This window comes from Haliotis rubra, unplaced genomic scaffold (genome assembly GCF_003918875.1).
Source record: "Haliotis rubra isolate DU_JTF1 unplaced genomic scaffold, ASM391887v1 Scf1120, whole genome shotgun sequence".
In the NCBI taxonomy this organism is placed as follows: domain Eukaryota; kingdom Metazoa; phylum Mollusca; class Gastropoda; order Lepetellida; family Haliotidae; genus Haliotis; species Haliotis rubra.
Genome location: NW_025765027.1, coordinates 125,926 through 146,459, shown reverse-complemented (window position 1 = coordinate 146,459; position 20,534 = coordinate 125,926). Strand labels below are relative to the sequence as shown.

The 20,534-nt window shown below is 36.7% G+C and overlaps 1 protein-coding gene across 1 annotated transcript in view; it reads right to left on the bottom strand.

The window, feature by feature from the left end:
* LOC124290061 (zinc finger protein 345-like) overlaps positions 1-16,528 on the bottom strand; it is a 29,874-nt gene extending 13,346 nt beyond the window's left edge. The window contains exons 1-2 of the mRNA XM_046726753.1: positions 16,383-16,528; positions 12,356-12,432 (exon numbers count right to left, since the gene is read on the bottom strand). Coding sequence (XP_046582709.1) covers positions 12,356-12,432; positions 16,383-16,419 — 114 coding nt within the window. The 5' untranslated portion in view covers positions 16,420-16,528. The remainder of the gene's footprint in view (positions 1-12,355; positions 12,433-16,382) is intronic.
* Positions 16,529-20,534: the final 4,006 nt, after the last annotated feature.

Below are 20,534 nucleotides of genomic sequence, written 5' to 3'. Positions count from 1 at the left end.
CCCGGCAGATGGGGGATATTTGTGGCCTCACATTTGCTTGTGTTAGTCTAAGTTGAATCTAAGTCGATGTAACAGGTGTTCTGATTGGATAGAAAGAAGGGAGATAATTTGTTTTGCGATCTTTTGCCTCTAGGGGATTTTTACGAGAACGGGAAATATGGCCATTATTAGAACAGAGGTTCGTAGGAAGATATGACAAGTAACCTCTGTGGGAGAGAATGAGTAAACTTAGGCTCAGTACTATTCGTTACACTGCTATACTAAGTCTAACAAGAACTCAAAGTCATCAATGTCCCCAAGTAATAGCAAAATACTCTTCATGATTATTGTCTACGAGTTATGATTATGTCAAATATTTAGGTGTGTATAAAGAAAAAGTTGAAGGAGGGTATGGAAAGGTTTTTAAAGTTCTGCTCCAGAAAGGAGCACTATCACCAATTCAGTCTAAGTCAAACTTGTTGCCATGGAAATGCCAAAAAATATTTTATTCAGAAATCCAAAACTACCAAAAGGCACCAGTACACCACCAGATCTATCTATGTGCCAAGTTTGGGTGAAGAAATAGTTAACGGTTTTAGAGTTTTGTCTCGAAAAGAGCACTACCACTAATTTCAGTCTAATCGAACTTGTTGCTATGGACATGCCAAAATATTTTATTCAGAATTTCAAAACTACCAAAAGGCACCAGTACACCACCTGACCAATCTATGTGCCAAGTTTGGTAAAGAAATAGTTAACGGTTTTAGAGTTCAGCTCCGGAAAGAACACTACCACTAATTTCAGTCTAAGTCGAACTTGTTGCCACGAAATGCCAAAAATATTTTATTCAGAATTCCAAAACTACCAAAAGGCACCAGTACACCACCAGCTCTATCTGTGTGCCAAGTTTGGTGAAGAAATATTGAACCGTTTTAGAGTTTTGCTCAAGAAGAGACAAATGTGCAACGGACGGATCGGACAGACAGACGAACAACACACTCCATTTTACACCCCCACGCATAAAACGCAGTGCGGGGATAACAAACCCTAGCAGGAGGTCACATCTGCTAACCCTTTGAACTGACCAATTAGGAACACAGCTTACCAAATCGTGAAAGTTAACATTCGCGACATAACGCTTTAACTTCTACCTTCGAAAACGTTTGTACTTGAATGATTCCAAATGCTATTTTCTGCATGATCGCTTCCGAAAGTGATACATGGAGGATGCCATTATTCACACCAGGGAGTAAACAGTCGCAGTATTATGTGTGTCCACCATTGGCGTTTATACAGGCTTGACAACTGACTCACACACAGACGACATAAGGCGATTGAAGAAAGCTTGGGGAATGTTGCTCTATATCTGAACCAACGCTTGTCCTAAGTAAGTTAAAGCCAATGGCTGATTCTCGGCTTGATGTAAACGCGTCATTCCATTTCATCCCAAGCAGACAGTGGACAGGTCTGGAGAAACAGCTGGCCAGGGAGAACCAGAATGTTCTGCTGTCTCAGGAAATCTGTCACAACACGCTAACATGGGGACCAGGAATTATTTTGCTGAAGTGTGAACTTATGTCTCTGTCCTTGAACGAACAGCTGCACATGACGCTGAATAATCACATACCTGTATCATACAGCCCTGTCAGATTGCCATTGACAACAAGCATTGTCACTAAGGGGACATTATCCCCACCGCAAATTATCAAATCAAACTTATATAGTAATGAAAGTTTAAGATGAAGTTAAATGTCAACAAAACATGACTAATCAACCTCTCTTAATATCTGGCTCTTTAGTTGTTCAAACACACACACATATTTTCAAGACTGACTTTAACCTTGACATTAATGTCATAGTGTATGAAATATGCAAAACTAGTACTTAAGAAATTGCTTATTGAAAACATTCAAGAGAAGTCTTAAAACTCTATGAAGAAAATCCAGTGAACCGTAATTCAGGTTAACATGCTGAAAGCTTCAAAGTGTAGTCGTGACCCTAAAATTATGTGAAGGTCACCAAAATTGACCCTGGGCCTTCCCTAGATGAAGCTTGGTGTCAAATATGAAGAAAATCCAGTGAATATTTTTATGCGATATCTTACTGACTATCTTAACATGCAATTTAACATGCTGAAATCTTCAAAGTGTCTCTGTGACCTTGAAAATTAAGTGAAGGTCACCAAAATCGACTGGGCCCTGCACCTTCCCTGGATGAAGCTTGGTATCAAATATGAAGAAACTCCAGTGAATGGTTCTTGAAGTATCTCGCTGACAAGCATAACATGTAGGTTAATATGCTGAAATCTTCAAAGTGTCTCTGTGACCTTGAAAATTAAGTGAAGGTCACCAAATTGACTGGGCCCTGTGCCTTCCCTAGATAAAGCTTGGTATTGAATATGAAGAAAATCCAGAGAACGGTTCTTGATATAGCTTAACATGCAGGTAAAATGTTAAAGTCCCCTTGTGACCTTGAAATGAAGGTCAAGGTCACCAAACCTGAGTTGGACCTTTCTTATACTCTGATGAAACTAGGTACCAAATATGAAAAGAATCTAGAGAATGGTTCTTAAGATATTCCAATTGCGACGCATCGCATCGGACAGACGGAGCCTATAATTATATCCTCTGCTTCGCTTAAACGCCGGGCGGGGATAATGACCTATTGTGTCCCACCATCAGATGTGATGCCTACCGGTAACCATTCCATAACACTTCCACCAGAAAACTGTTAACAATGAACAACGCACCCGCCAACATACTGTTCACCTCGCCATCTGTACAGCCTTCCCCTGCCATCTGAGCTGTCCAGATGTAATCTTGACTCATCAGTCAATAAAAACACCATCCTGATCTTGTCTCCTGTAACTTAGATGCTATGTTTATCATCCAAAACTGTGTTCTCTACATGAGATATCGCTTTGTGTGAGATCATATATCTCCTAGAGATATCGCTTTGACAGTAGATTTCGTGCATTAATGCCCTGACAATGCTATGGTGTCACTTAACTTGCACACTGTCACAATGCTATGACATCGCTACACCGCAAGTCTAATGGTAGTACAGTGTTGAGAGATGTATATGTTTCATTGAAAACTAATGAAGAATGATTTCTTATGATAAATAGAATTATTCTTTAGTGTCTACTGATATAAATTTTATCAACACCGTTGATAAAGGGTGAAAATATCCTCGGCAAGCCTTTTGATATTTGTAACTTTATCAACTGTGTTGATATAATTGATATCAGTAGACACATAGGCGAGATTCTGTATGTTTCTAGGCAAGACGGTAAAGGAGCAAAACTGGATGTATTGCAGGCTGTTGGGGGCTGGATGTTGTCCTCCCTTAGTTGGTTCTGTACAGTCATGGCAATGATTGGATGAAAGCCAGAAATACAGTCACACTGGCAGTCTGAAAAACAATTCCTTAGGTGGGTTAGCCAAATGTGGTTGTCTTTGCTGATGTGGACGCACAGGTTGAGGCAAACCTCTTGTGTTCGTTATTATGTTGAATAGGTCTCCATATGGAGATCGTATTTGGATGGACACCAAAATTGTCTGGCCACTTCATTTTGGGAAATTCCAGTCTCCAGCATACCAACGCGAGTGCTGCTGATTTTCTGTAAGCTGTGGCAAGACTTAAGCACAGTTTAGGTTGAAAAATAACATGTTTTCCACAACATTCAGATGCTTGAGAATAATCAACCATTCTTCAATATTCAATATCAGGTGTGTGAACTTCAGGTGAGAAAAAAGCATGCAAAAATGAGGAAGTTCATTGTGCACAAAGTGCACATGCCATGCGACACGTGACATCAAGTTTCATGCAAAGTGCTTTTGCTCCATGTTTATTTTTATAACTTCATATTACTTCTATTTTACGCAAATTTTGTTATGCACAGTTTCTTTTTCCCATTATTATATTTGCAGAGAGAGAGATGAAAGAAATGTTTCCAATCAAACAGGCATGTTTTAAAGGAACTTCCATATAAAACCCTTGAAATCTGTATCAAATAGATCTACCCCAATCTGGCCCACCTACCTTACTCCCTTCAAGAAGTTAAATTCAACAACATGGAACCAATATGGAGCCTAAGAATTTCCCACCGATATTTTACCATTTCCCCTGTATTTCGTGAACAAAACACTTTTATCCCATCATGACAAGGCAAAAGAAATAGATTATCAACAAATCTATAATCAATTAGGCTAAGAAAAACTGTGCTTTTAATAAGAAGAAGAAGAAAAGCATAACTTTCATTCCACATGGTCATAACTTTACCAAAACACGGTGATAAATAAGGTTGCAACGGATCTACTATGAGGCTTAATATGATAAATATTACGAATATAGGGTAAATGAATATGATTAATTATAACGCGAAACATTCCGGCCTGATTCTGGTAGCCTTATTCCTGTGGACACACAGATACATACACAAAATCAAAAGAAATTTTTAACACGGCCATAGCAGAGACCATATAATAGAGGGACGGCCCTCCCCAACAGTTTATCACTAACCATCAGTGCTACGCCTGGCATGTAACTGATACACATCAACACCCTGCTACTAACTTCCCTCTACTGGTACACATGCGTAACAGATGCTAGACATTCGCAAATGAGCACTCTGGTAATCACGTAAATAATATTGCGTAATATCCGGGCCGAGTTAATTCCCTTAGCGGATTTCACCAGCTGCGCTTTGACAGTTAAACATTACATGGACAGCTCCAATAAACTGATTACAATAATCTTAATTTTTATCTTATCTCTCATTTGCACATGTCAACTGACAACATCGCCCAGAACGTGTATCATTCGCGAAATGCGTGTCGCCATAAGCCTGGAATATTTGTTTCAACATTTGGGCATGGCCATGGACGACTTAATTCATTCACTGTGATGATTACTTACTTGGACCTCGATACTTCCTTTTTTGAGAATTTACAGACTACCAGTCAGGTAAAGGCACTTTTAACATTACAGCTGCCAATATCCCCAAATGCTCACTAAATGTATCATCACATGGCTAATCTCAAGATTTACTTGCAAGTATTCGCTGGCACAAAACGAGGGTGTGGTCAAGCAGTCGATGAAAGTAAAAATTCCCTTGAATTTATAAAGATTGTGCAGATTTGTTTCACCACACCCTGTTGTGTGCGGACATATCGTCATCCATTTGTCAAGATCGCTTTAGTTGAGAGTCAAATTCGGGTTTCAATCGACTTGCAGAAATAACAATAAAGAATTGGTAGGTGTCATGAGTGTTGCTCGATAAGGCCAATCATCCATGATTATGTTTACATAAAGTTTTAATCGATTGAATGCGATGGTATCAGAGCGATCGGCAACGCAGTCGGGTAGGGTGCACCCTAGAAGTGTCCGCCTTGTAATTATGTATTGTACTGTGAAGCATTTCCAGTCGGGTGTCATCTCAAAACAATATTTTTAAAATCATGAATCCTCGAAAGACACGAGGGAATGTGACTGGCTGGTGTTTCACTAAATGACGCTTATTATAGTCTCTGATTCTAATTGTATATTAATTCGCATAATTTTATATTATAAAGTTTATAGTCCCAACGAAACACGATTTCACATTATCCAAGAGCTGCTAATGTTTCATAATGCCAGTTTAAGGGCTAGCAGTGATTTTGCTTTGGGCCGCATGGAGACATTTTGTTATTGTTTTTCAAAGGGAAGCCACTAAATACTAAAGTCACTTTCCTCCGAGCCCATGAAATATAGTGCGTAAATGGGCTGTACTACATTACCCTATCAATTAAAAAAAAATTCAGCAAAGTGTCAACTTTAACTTGGCAGGAAAATGCAACCAATAACATTAAAACACAACATCACACGCTCTTATATGTACAATGTATTTATTGTAGAATAGACCATAGATCTGTATGTATTAATCAATGATTACTAAATTCAACCATTTAGATATTCTTTCATTAAAACACAGTAAATGTGAATTTCAACTGTTGCAAATAAACTCTAAACTGAATTTGAAATTAAAATTATGCAATAGTTGGTTGCCAATGCTCTTTCAAACAAGGTGTATCTACTTAATCAAGATGGGAATATTGTTGAGGCTCTTTGAGTAGCCCTTCCGATGAGTACCAATGGAAACTTCTTTTCCTGGGCATCTACAAAACAAATGATAATTTTATGATATAAATATAATGTTGAATAATGAGTGCATTTTTTATTTTTTGTGTTGCATAAGACAGGCTGTTGGTACTGTCTAAACCCAGGTAAACTCATAATCAAACTTCATTAGGAAGAATAATGATAACAGAAAAGTATATTAATTGTAGTCATGATAAAATAAGGGAAGATGATAACTTATAAACTTCTTGCAACACAACCTGCATAGTTATGTTGTCCATTTAGGACTGATTGTGAAATGTAAAACATAAAAATCATACAAAATCTGTACACAATCTTAATATAACTTCATTAACAGATATTTTAGATATCCATGAAGTGGACTGTACATTGGATTTTAATTTCCATAATTTCTACTCATGTAATTTTATTACATGTTAAATTATTAGGCAGATATTGTTGAAATAGCTCCTTCACTTATGCCTGCACCAACTGAATGAAGTCCTGCAAATCTACTCTTCATACTTAACATGGATGCAAACATGGTATGTAGACAGTTTTGATAAAAGTTTCTTCATATCTCTTAGAGTGGAGAAAATGCAGGTAAAACCAATCTAGAATTCATGGATTTGTGCCAAAGTCACGTCGATGTGCATATACTGCTGCTGTAAAAGATGGCTTGATGACTACTGAAAGCTGGACTGAGCCTATGTCATTGTCAACATAAACTGCACAATAGTAATGTTTTAACGCTTGTTTCTTGCAATTGTAAAATTGCCTAGCTCATCTACATGCTTAAACGGCTCCTTTTTTAATGTTAAATATTGCTGGTATCGCAGGATGCCATCAACAAATTCATCAACATTGTTGTCCTGATGATACTGGTGAATTGTGTCCAAAATAACAAAGAATTCATCAGCCTAACAAATCCATCAGAATCTGTCGCTTCTTCCAGGCATGGGGTATCTGTTGGTTCAATGAAGAATGACTTCCTTGCTTTGTCCCACAGTGCATCTCTTGAACTGAAATGGAGTTGCACAATATTAATATTAAATTTTTTTTTTTTTGAAGTGTTCTAAATAGTTGTTAAAATTATGTAATAGTTGGTTGCCAATGCAATTTCAAACTAGGTCTAGTTACTTACCAGTACTCAAGATGGGAATATTGTACTTTATAATTTACACTAACCTTTGTTTTACATAAGAAAAGACACAATATTAATATTTGATTATACAATTGCTTTGATATTTTAAACTTATTTCTGCAGGTACCAGATATACAAATACCAATAAAATAAATAAATACCAATAACTACAAAATATCAACACAAAGTTACTCATTTTTTTTCCAAAGACATCATTTGTGAATTTCTACTTCCATTATTACTTACCTGCAATCATCAGGAACAGTTGATTGAACTGATGAATAAGAATGTCAGAGAGAGAGAGGAAGAACTGACACCTTGTTGTCTCGACCCCTCTTTGAGTAGCCCTTTCGGCGACTGTCACTGCTGATGAAAACTTTCTTTTTTTCCTGTGCATCTGCCAAACAAATGATAATTTATTATATAAATAGTGTAATGATATAAATAAAGTGTTGATTCATTGTTGCATAAAGTCAGGCTGCTGGAGTACTGTATGATAATATAATAATATATAGCAACCTAACCTATAACTTCAGTTGGAAGAATAATGATAACAGAAAAATACATGAATTGTTACATGATAAATAAGGACCTTTTCCACAAATATAATCATCAAAATGAACAATAATGGAAACATACTTTTTTCAAACGATTAGGGTAAATGAGACTTTTGTAGAATGTTTTAAATATATATTCGCTTATATTAACGAACAAAATGAATGTTATGTCGCCTGCTACATAATTGAAATGTTCAGTATACAACGCGCAAATATGGGTTTACGCCAAAAATCATCTAAAAATAAAATAACCGATCCACAGCCATAAAAAGTGTACCAACGCAAAAGAGGAAATCGCAAATGAATGTTGACGTGTTTATTTCAAACATGCTAGTAATAAGCTGTTCTTGTGAAAGCGTTTAAAATCAAGTGTTGTGGAGTAAATATTTCGAAAACATCATATTTAAATCGCATTACACGAGACCGCTCACAGTCTTATAAATGCCCCTATACCAATCTTTATCTTATTTTCTTTCATTTCACCCTCTCGGTAACTAAGGATTTGTATTGAGAATTAGTATCCATTATTGAAAATCAAAATCGGGACTTTCACCGATTTTACACCTCCGCCATTGTTCTCTACAGAACAATGAGCACACATGACAGTATTCATCAAATACAAAGACAAATATATGCTTTAGCACCCCTAATACACCTCTAATGCACTGTTGCAAATTTAGTATATGCATGAGAATACATGAAAAAATATCAAATCTTACCTTTGCAATGAAAATACGCAGCGAAATCGACGACTGAAGTCAACACACGTTTTTGCCAGCTTCCAGATAGGCTGCGCGAAAGTACAAGCCGTAGAGCTGATGGTTTTGGCGACTGGCTCGAGGGGCCGTCCCCTCTATTATATGGTCTCTGGTCATAGCAATTCATAGTGGTATACCTAATGTACCCCTCGAGTTGTCTCCCCTTGATCCTGAAATCACTGTATTGTTCTCCTGGAACCCTTCATAATTTTTCTGTATGGTCCACATGCATGGCGGTAGTAAATTGAGTGAAATTTTCATTTGAAATCAAGTCTTCAATTCTTTTATTATATAAGTCAGTTACAATCGCATTCCATTTAAATATTCAATCGCATTGCTGCCTGCATTTATATTAGCTATATTTTTCACGTGCATTTAGGTCTTCAAAGTTTTCCGCCTTTTGATTGACGAGTATGGCGAAGAGCAAATGCCACCAATGTCAGAAATTCATGGCGGATATTTTGTTACAAAGACAATAACAATTTAGTGGATGATTCATTAATCATTATCAACATGTTCAGTGAAACAACAACATAATGTTTTGACCATGCTGACAGCCATAATTATTTCAGTAAATTTTCTGTAAAAGAGAAATATATAAAAGCATTTGGCTATGATCATGTCTGGCCTGGATATATTCCACACATTAAATAAGAGAAACTCAGGGTGAAAATGCTTCTTTTTTATTTTTTAAAAGTATCAACTCCTCGATTCTTTGACTTGTTAAAAGTAAATCGGGGAACATATCAGCTTGTAAAACTGTATTGCTACTCCATGTCATGCATCATTTGAAAGGTCTAATCCTAATGTTCATAAATATGAAAGTTATTTTTATCATATTATTCAAATAAAACACCTACAACTTAAATAAGTTATTTTTTATGAAAATGCAAGCTAACACATTTATAATGTCCAGATAAACATTGAAAGAAGTGAAAACTGTTGCGTTTCTTCCACTGAAATATCCTCTAACATATTTCTTATATAATTCCATCTTCACGTAATTGGCAAATTATTATAAAGAGATCTTTTAAATAATAGATATGGTTTCCCATTTCCATAACAATGGCTTTCAACTCAAACACCAAGAGACAAAGTCATCAATATCCCCAGTAACGACAAAATAGTATGAATATGTCTACTAGTCATGATTATGTCAAATGTCTTGGAGTGTATACAGCAAAGTGGAAGGAGAGTATTGAAAGGTTTTTAAGATCTGCTCCAGAAAGGAACACTACCACCAAATTCAGTTAGAAGCTTATAGACTTGTTGCCATGGAGCAACAAGGTGACATCCTCATAGTCACAAGCGTAAGTCAAGTTTCCACGGAAACCACAAAACATAAATTTGTATCTGGGTCTAACCATCAAATGGCACATCTAGGGATCATGCTTGATATGTGTACCAAGTTTAATGAAGCTAGCATGTATAGTTTGAAAACTAGAAGGTCTGCTCTGGACAAGATGACATCCTCATAGCCACAGCCCAAGTCACGTTTCCATAGAAACTGCAAAAACTAAAATTCATATCTTAGTCTAACCCCCAAAAGGCACATCTAGAGATCATGGTTGACATGTGTACCAGTTTAAGTAAATTTAGGCTCAGTATTATTTGTTACACTGCTACACTGAGTCTAACAAACCCTAGTAGAAGGTCTAACCTTTGAGCTTCAGCTAACCTATGACCGGCCCAATCAAATGGATTTAACCAATCAGACAACGGCAACTGTTTGGGGTTTGACGGGACTTACAAAATTCCCTGGTCACTGACACTGATCTTTCAACAAACGCAAATCCGCATAAAACACAGATATTTGACCTGCAGTATATATGCTTAGGGCTTTCTGATGACATGGTTACCATTAGCTAATATTTCCGTGCAAGCTGACATCCTTGAATATTAACAAAACGACTATTTTCAGCGACTGTTTACTCACTGTTGTGGCGTGTCTTATGTGCATCACCCAGAAGCGATCATACGGAAAATAGTGTTTACAGTTATGCAGTTTATATATCAGTATAGTATTGCTTAATAAGTTGTTTTAAATTTTCATTTAGAGCAGTTTGGTATCTCTTCTGAGGTACAGATAAGCTGTGTATCTGCCTAAATCATGCAAATATTCATGTGAAAACTCAATTCCTATTAATTCTGTTGCGTACAAATATGCTTGAATTTTTGTAAATACTAAATAAGATTAATGTTGAATGCATACACACAAGTTTGTATTAAACTGAATGCAGAATGTATCATGTTGTAGTTGTTTTTAACATTCAGCAAACCTACTAGAATTAGGAATAAGCTGACCCATGTGCTACAGATGGAGGTTACTGAGGATAAATAAAGTAACTGATTTATATGGTGGTTCTATTTCAGCACATGAACTTGCAGGGTTCGATTTAGTGCTTTGTGACTTGCACCGGTGCAACTCAAAATTACAAAGCGCAACCTAATTATTAGTCTAACTTGCAATAGGTGGAACTCAATTTGTGAGTGGGTACACTCTGAATAAAACATCTAAATAATTCAATAGCATATTTCTTAAATTAAATATTGCAATAAAAGCAGTGCAACTGGAATTTGCCTGGTGCAACTAGTTTTTCATCTCAGGTTGCACCTGGTGCAAATAGGTTAACATCTCTTAAATCGAGCTCTGACTTGGCAGCGTGCACTCTTTCTTATCGTTCCTCATATTACAGATCAAATATAAATAACAAACATTTACACCAACATTTAAACTTTATCATTTTTTTCACAATTAATGGAAAATGTCAGAAAACACAAATGATTTTGAGTGAGGTGGTTACAATGTATTTGGTTTCTGACAGGAAAATTAGGATACCCAATTGAGATGAACACAAGCGAGTACATAACTCAATGACCCAAACATTATCTGTAGCTCTGTCTCTCAAGCTTGTTCAACTGCAGCAATACAGAGCACTTTTGTATTGTATTGAGGCATGAAAAGTGTAACCATTATCTTTCAGGGATCGATGTGCATTTTTTTCAAAGGGTGCCATACTGGACCAGACAGATAATTTAGGTGTGCCATTGTGAAAATAAGTGTGCCCATAACTTTTGATTAGCCAATTAAACTTAAAACATCACAACAATTATGTCATTTCAACTTATTGTTTAAGAAATCAGTAAACAAACTTTAAACCTGTAGAATTGACAGCTTTATTTCCTGAACATTATCATGACTGCAAGAATAGATCAGCTTCATTTGTCCTCAGGTCCAATAAACTAACCCACAAACTGTTATCATCCCTGAGATGGGATTTCCTGTTTAGCCCACTGTCATTCCAAATGACCATGCCCATATTAAGCCATGAGATTGAGCTGATAAACAGTTTGATGGGGAGCAAAAAGATACTTTGAATCATTACATTGAATCAATTTATCACGTTTTTCATAAAATGAATCAAGGGTGAGTGTCATGTTCATAAATTTAGTGGTGATGCCAGGGCACACTGGAAATATGTCATCCATGCTATTTCAATATTTAGTAGGGCTGGGACGATACACTATGTCACGATACGATACGTATCATGATACATACACCTTGAAAGAATAACACGGTATCAAGATTTAAAATGATTTATTTCAAGGTTTTGCGTTTTAATTTTTTTGAAAAATGTTATAACTTTTTGCATCGATACACCAGTCCACGATACGATGGCTATATCACACTTAAATGTGTTGTGATGCATCGGTGAATCGTCCCAGCCCTAATATTTAGGCCTTCAAAATCTGGCTTATCTACATTATATCCTGTAGATTTTACTGTCTGTACAAACCTGAGTGTCTAAGATGACTAGTAGTGGTCCATGAACAGGACAATCTCCCTCATACTCCTTGTTGCATTCTTCACAGTCTGGAACACAATTCTAATTAGTTCAATAACTGATGATCTATTGATGCTAGTGTAACAATGGAACAACACAAATGTCAGACCCTATCAGAAAATGACAACCAGTCAAATCAAAAACTTCCTCTCGTCAAATCATAGCAATAATTATAATTATAACACAGTCAAACTAACAACAGTTGAGACTGTTTCCCTTCTCATTGTGAGAAAAAATGAGATGAGATGATCAAATTTGGCAAATGGCAGGACATGACAAAATCAGACAATCATCCTGAAGTATGCCACTCCTGAAGTACTGTAATCATATATATTTTCACAGGGTGCAATATTCACGGAAAGTTCACAAAAGACCTATTAGCGCAGTATTTTTTTTCTCGCATTTCAAACGCCTGAGTGATGGTGTCCATCACAAAGTTTTCACAACCCATAGAATGCAATGATCAAAGCTAGCCGCCATAATTGAATCGTGATTACTAAAACAATCAGAGAGATGTGGGATTATACTTGTGTCAACATTGTGATTTGTGACTGATGTAAGTGAGCTTCGTTCATTTTGTGATTACGAGTAATCAGCTATCAATTAACTGACAAACTGATAACAAACATTTGCTGATTGTGATCGCTATTACTAGTATACTAGTATATGCCTCTATTCCTTTGTATATTGTTTTGATGTTGTTATCTAAGAGAATAAACAAATTGCATGTTGTTCCTACTTGAGTATTTGTCATGACTTGACCATGAATATTTCGCTTGGTATGATTATTGACGCACAATCATTTTCCGCTAAAAGAGCCAAAATTAATCCCACGATCAAAATAACTAAGATTTCATAATACAGTAATCATAAGCAACATACAAATTTCAGGATATTGAGGGTTTTACATTAAGAATATTCCCAGCAAATATCACGGCAGGACACCACAACAACTTTTTGTACGCATGGTCTGGAATGAAGAGTGGGTCTGGTCATGAGTAAAATGAAGATCCATCTGGTCATCTTTCCATGTCTTTTTGTTTCAATATTTCTGTAAGCTGAGTAGTTGCAGTCATTTGGTAACTACAGCCAGCACTAGGTGCAAATGGTAAAGAAATAGTGTGTAAATCACAGCCTGCATACATCTAATAACATCTGTACAGGTACAAAATATTTATGTAAACACTATTGAAAGGAAACTTGAATGAACTCACTGAAACAGATTAAACACAAACAGGGCATAAATACAATAAAACACATTTTAGAACCTGACACTTTGTGCCAAAGACTTGCCATTATTGCTTGAATCTCTCTGAAATCATCTGAGTATTAGTATTAATGGCAAAGTTTACTAGATGAAAATAGATTATGCTAGATTCAGGCAATGCAGTAATGGCTAAAGTCTAAGCCAGTGACTGACAGCCATCTTCAACTAATTGCCAGCACACAATGTCAGCACCTGTGAAGGTCGTCCGGATTAGAATGTACCTTCAGCCACCCAAGCTCGTTGTAAGAGGCGACTAACAGGATCGGGTGGTCAGGCTCGCTGGCTTGGTTGACACATGTCATCGGTTCCCAATTGCACACATTGATGATCATGCTGTTGATCGCTGGATTGTCTGGTCCAGACTTGATTATTTACAGACCGCCGCCATATACCTGGGGTATTGCTGAATGCGGTGTTAAACAACAAACCAACCAACCAAATCTGTGGAACCTTTTGTTACAGATTCATGAGAAAAAGATTCGGACGATATTAAACATCACAAATATTTGCCATAAAATCACAGCAAAAGGATTCTGCATACGAATCGGGCAAATGTAACCTTTTCCAGAAATGTAGGGTGGTGCATACAACCTTATGAATACCAACTTCTTGTTTATTGCATGGAGAGACGTTTCAGTGTAGATTCTTAAAACGTTATCAAACCGAAATAGCTATTTAGATTGATAACGGTGAAAGAATCAACACTGAAACGTCGCTCTATGCAATAGACAAGAAGTTGCTATCAAGCGAAATAGCTTCATAGAGGTTAAGAGTCTTCATCGAAATGTCGCTCTATGCAATTAACATGAAGTTGTTATCCATAAAGTCCTATGCTTCATTATTGACTCACAGACCTCTAGAATGCCAATCAAACAATTACAAATGCACAGACCGGACGCCCTTAACCTTTACAAAACGTCAACTGAACGTTGAGAAAACATAGTCACGATTGTCTGCTGAAACAGATACGTTTAGGTACAGAATGACATTTAATGATGACATTGGCATCGATTATTTACAGACCGCCGCCATATAGCTGGAATATTGCTGTGTGCGGCGTAAAACTAAACTCACTCATTCACTCACAATGTCAGCCAATTGTCAGACTTCCACTTTATGTGGAAGCCACAGAGCCTGATCATGTTAGAAGACTGACTTTGTGTGCTGGCGACTGGGTGCCTGACTCTGAGGGTGTGGGTTTGAATCCCAGAAGATACTCAAGCCAACATAAGGACTAGAATCTGTTCTTTACTCATCAAGTGTAATCCCAAACATAACATGTGTTACATTTACAGATTTGTTAGTGTCTGTCAAAAACCGTGTTTTCTTTACACACAACATAAGGTTGACATCCTCTTGCATTACTGCCAAGATAATTATAGTGCCAGTGGGAACTACTACTACTACTACTGCTACTACTACTACTACTACTACTACTACTGAAGCCCATTTCTGGTGCCCCTGTCGTGATATTGCTGGAATACTGCTAAAAGCGGCAAAAAACCATACTCACCGACACTACTACTACTACTACTACAAGAACCATTCAGAATCATATCCCATAAACATCTTCAGTGGTGTTGGTAATTTGAGCACACTGTGTGGTCTTCAACTTTTGAGTAGCATGCATTTAATGCAAAGAATACATTGCTAAGATTTCCATTATTATTATTATTCACAAAATATTCATGTATAAAAATACACATACAGGGATTGGGAAAGGCAGGCGCCATCGGCCATTTTGCACATTAGAATAAAAAATGGCCCATTAAAAGTTTACTATTGATACAAGGGCAGTGGCCCATTCTAAATTTAGGAAATGGCTAATAATCTTGAAAATGGCCCATTGTCAAAGTTCTCTATCCCAATCCCAGCACAAATATCACTTACATCAGTTACAATGAAGGTATTGGGGCAGTGTGGTAGTCTAGTGGTTAAAGCGTTCGCTCGTCACCCCGAAGACCCGGGTTCGAATCCCCACGTGGGTACAATGTGTGAAGCCTATTTCTGGTGTCCCCATGCTGTGATATTGCTGGAAAATTGCTAACATAAACAGCGGCGTAAAACCATACTCACTCACTCACAATGAAGGAATTAATACCCAGTTTCAAATATTTCTTTGTATGCAATGCTAAAATACCGTCACTGTTGGGGGGGTGCGGTGGGTGAGCTGGCTAAGGCGCCAGGCTACTGATCCAGCGAGGTTGAGGTGCAGGGATCGAGCCCACCTGTGACCGGGTGTAAAAAACCTAGGAGTCAACTTTGTGTGCAGACTCTTTCAGTGTTGTCACAACCCCTAGTGTACAGTACACAACCCTGTGCACTTAAAAGAACCCACGAATCCGTTGGTATATGACCAGATGGTGGCCACATGAATACGTGCAAACACCTAGTTGCGGGTACAGCAACGTGCAGTGAAGTTGGACAAAGTGCTGTGACTATCTGTCCCAGTCTACCCAGCTGTGAATTGGTACCTCGTTAGGATGAGAAAGCCACAATAACTCAGTGCGCCTAGTGGCTGCAAGAGTTGTATACTCCCCAGGGAGTTGAGATTGACAATACGATGTGCAGTTGATATTGACATCCAATGATCGAGGGGGAAAATACCAGCGCCTTGAGCATGCACTAGTGCATGGATATGTGCGCTATATAAATATCCTATAATAATAATATATAAATATCCTATAATACACTGTTCCTGATGAAACTCACAAAGAAAATGATCATCATCGGGGCCTTCCATCCTCATGTAGTTCAACTCAGGTCTCTGTCGAAGGGGATAGGGGGAGCTAACAGTCTCTGTGGCTGTTGGTTTAACAGCCCTCTGCAACAACAGGTTATACTAATCATCATAATCATTACAGTTTGAGTGAAAATCACCCAAATGAATTGCACTCCAACTAGTTAGTAGCTACTGGTATATCATGATTTGTTGTAGTGATATCTCAGGTAACAGCCAGTCAAGCGAAACATGGTGTCTTTCTTTAATTCATTTGATAATCAGAAGATATCTGACTAGACTGTGTAGTGAATTACACAGACAGGCAGGTATCAAACAACATATATTATCTCTGGTATTGACAGGATTCTACTGGACTTATAGAGTTACAAACAATTAAACAAAAATTCCTTATTGCTCGTATATCCCATTATCAGCAGTGTTGGTAACTACTGATGGGTGGTCCATCACCGGTCTATTCATAGATTTAGCTTTAACTATCTATACTAATATATTCCTTTGAACTTTTAAAACAGTTGTAAATTTACTATTGCACAGATTGTTTATGTGGGAAATGGTGTCTTTCTTAATTCATTTGATAATGAAGAACTAGCTGTGTAGTGAATAAAACAACATATATTATCTCTGTATCAGGTTCTACCTTGCTACTGACAACTATTGTGATATGGACAGTCTACTATAGTCTATTGCAACATACTAATGTGATGCGATAGTCTATTGCAACAACTATTGCAATAGTGTTTCTCACCTTGAATTGTCTCATTTACATCCCAAATGAATGTATAGTTTATATGAAATAAACATAAGTTGAAGTAGTTTCAGTCTCTTTTGATAACTGACAAGTAACTTGAATCCCAGACTTAAGAATGGCTTCAAGGATACCATGCCATGTTGTGACAATGCCTTGTGGTGAAGCATTGAAAGATTTTTCCTTCAAATCATTATTCATGTTATTTTTTTTGCAGGTTTTGTCAGTAAGAGCACTTTATGCCAATTCAGTGCAAAACAAGAAAATTATTTGTGTGTGTTTGTGTGTGCGTGCATGCATGCGTGACAGAAGGTAACTCAACAATTGCAATTCATTGATAGTTCGGTGCATCGTTATAGTTCTACTATAAGGTACTCAAAAGTGTGGTCAATTTTTTATTTAAAAAAACTCAACAAATTCACTGTATAGTCTTCAATTGAACTACCAAAAGACAAACTTATCAATTCATGGGTAAGATCACTAAAACAAAATATGTGACTTATGATTAAAAACATTAATCATTGGGTTTCTGAACAAGATGTATTTAGAGAATGAAATTATACATCTGAAATTACTATAGAACAAACTTATCACTTCGTGATTCAAAACATTATGGGTTTCTGAACAAGATAAATTCAGGTAATGAAATTATCCATCTGAAATTGCTATCAAACTAACTTTTATTCATCAATGGGTTCTGATTAAGATGTACTTATAGAATGAAAGTCTCAACCGGAATAAGACTGTAACAAAACAAACTTATCACACAAACTCATCTTAGTGATGCATCAGCACTCAGAATGTACTTTATATTTTGTAATCCTCGGACCAATATCATATTGGTATCATTGTTGGAAATACACATCTGAGTTGGAGTGACTTGACGAGTGAATGCGAATGTAAAACTGGTTCCTGTATTCTCACAAGCTTCGACTTGCAAGTATTACTTTATTTGAATCATCGCTAAAATATACCATCTCTCTTTTTTTTAAACTTTGAGACAATTTTAATTATTTAGATGGGACAAAAATTCCCTTACTAGTCTGATCTAAGACACTTTCAGAAAATTCCAAGGGAACTTTAAGCATTAAGCCATTAGTTATTTTGAAATACTGAATTTATGTTACTAGTCCTGAAGCATTTCTAAATTTCACTAGTCTCTAAGTAGCATACTGATATTAATTTTGAACCCTGATATTTCTTTTTCTCTGAACTACTTTCCTACTTCGGGTACTTTTCCTCCGTGATGCTGGTATCCATTCCTCATCACTGTCAGAGTCCTCAACAACTTTCTTTACCCGCTTCTTTCCTTTGGGTCCTCGCATGAAGTCAGGTTTGATGACTGGTAAACCTGACCAAAGAAAAGTAGTCTTTTGCAGATGAAAAATAAAATTTTTAGAGTAAAATTAATATTTTATACTTATCCTGACTCATGCTTATTGCTTGTCCTCTTCTTCTTGCGAACATAGTGGAACACGTGTATCTCCCAATTGAAGTTTCCTTCAATAAAAAATCACTAATTAGTACTCACCACGAGTTACCTCCCTTCCACAAGCGCGGGAATGAGGGCGCCACCTGAACCCATGTGCCTCACTCTCTCCTTTTTTGTTTCGAGCCCGACACTTTTTTTTTCCCAAGAAATACAAAGTGTTAAGTGGGGAGGACAGGAGGGCTTACCTCATGAGTCAGGATAAGTATAAAATATCAATTTTACTCTAAAAATTTCATATTTTTCCTTATCCTGACTCATGCTTATTGCTTGTAGAACTGACGGAAAAAGAGGTGGGATTATATATACTTTGGATTTTAATAATTAGTGATTTGAACTGTGATGATTGTAATAACCTCTATGGGAACTTCATAAAGGCACTGAACTGATGAATTCCTGTTGTTAACTTATCAGCTGCCATATAAAGGTTATTACAATTTACTGAATATAATAAAGTATATACAACATTAATGTAAGCTGAAGCTATTAATGTGATAGTATAAACTTCTGTGAGTTTATAGTGAATACTTTTATAATGAACCAAAGTATTAAGCTTAAGATATGCATATATTTAAGTTATAATAGTACTGTGCTTAAGATATAATTATAACTTAAGCTGTATAATAGTAACCAACTCTTTAGAGTTTGTTAGTTAATACATTTATGAATATGACCATATGACCATATGACTGAGCTTAAGGATTGATGAAACTTAAGCTGAACATATATATAATAGCAAAACTCCTAGGAGTTGTAAGTTTATTATAGTATGATATAAAACCATAGTACTGAACTTAAGATAATAAATTAAAGGTCACATGCAACCCAAAAATCAAACATAATTAAAACACAATTATCACTTCTTCATGACATATAATATGCATAGCTGATTATGAAAAACAAATAAACAAAATTATAAGCCGCATAATCGCAAATCAAAAGTGCAATATTTTGTACTTGGGTTTACTCCCTCGAAACGGCAGCCGGGATACCGAACCCAGTCAGAGCTGGTGGGTGTGCACTCAAGTGTAACGGCTGGTTCATTAGCAGATGCCGCCTTCAGGCCTCATATTGTGTGTGTATATAGAGATGTTGGGTTTTGTAAATACATGCTCATTTTTTGTGCATAACATTTTGCAATCAACAGACATCATAACATGTCATGTGTCAAGTATCACACCTGCCTGTCTGTGTAATTACATAATGTGACAGAGACCTAACTCGGGCCATAAATCAATGCGTTTTGTTTATGGTGTATAGCCTGATTGGTGTTAAGTTCAAATTGCATGTGGTCAGTGATTGCAGTTGTGTATTGAATATTGTCATTAGTAGACAGGCAGGCAGACACACAGGTGCCAATAAAACAAGACATTGAGTTTTGTCTGTGACAACGACATATCTATATCACAGTTAGAAATTCTGTGTCAACGCTAAATAATGACATTGCTTTTAAGCATCGAACTGAGAAAGTGTCTCGGTAAGAAGAACGTGTGGTGAAATAGACAAATGAAATTATATAAACAGTTAATTTACTGTCATAACATATAAAAAGCTCTCGCGCCTGTGAGATATCAACAAAACATTAGAAAAATAGCTCACACCAAAGCCTTCACCGAGTATTCACCCGACAACCCGCCTTCCAAGCTGCGCTTGAACCTATTTACTTTGCGCGACGTGCTATGAGCGCAGCCCAGCTGTTGAAACCCGTTTTCCCAGAAAAGTCTGGGGAAAATTAGTGAAACGTTTGAACTCGATTTCGCGTTTTTTCTATCGCTATTTTCAACTTTATAAGTTGAATTTGCATTTTGACGATTTGTTTCGGTATGTCCATACCGAAAGGTATCAGAATCTGCAAAGTTGTGTTTTACGCTGCATGTGACCTTTAAA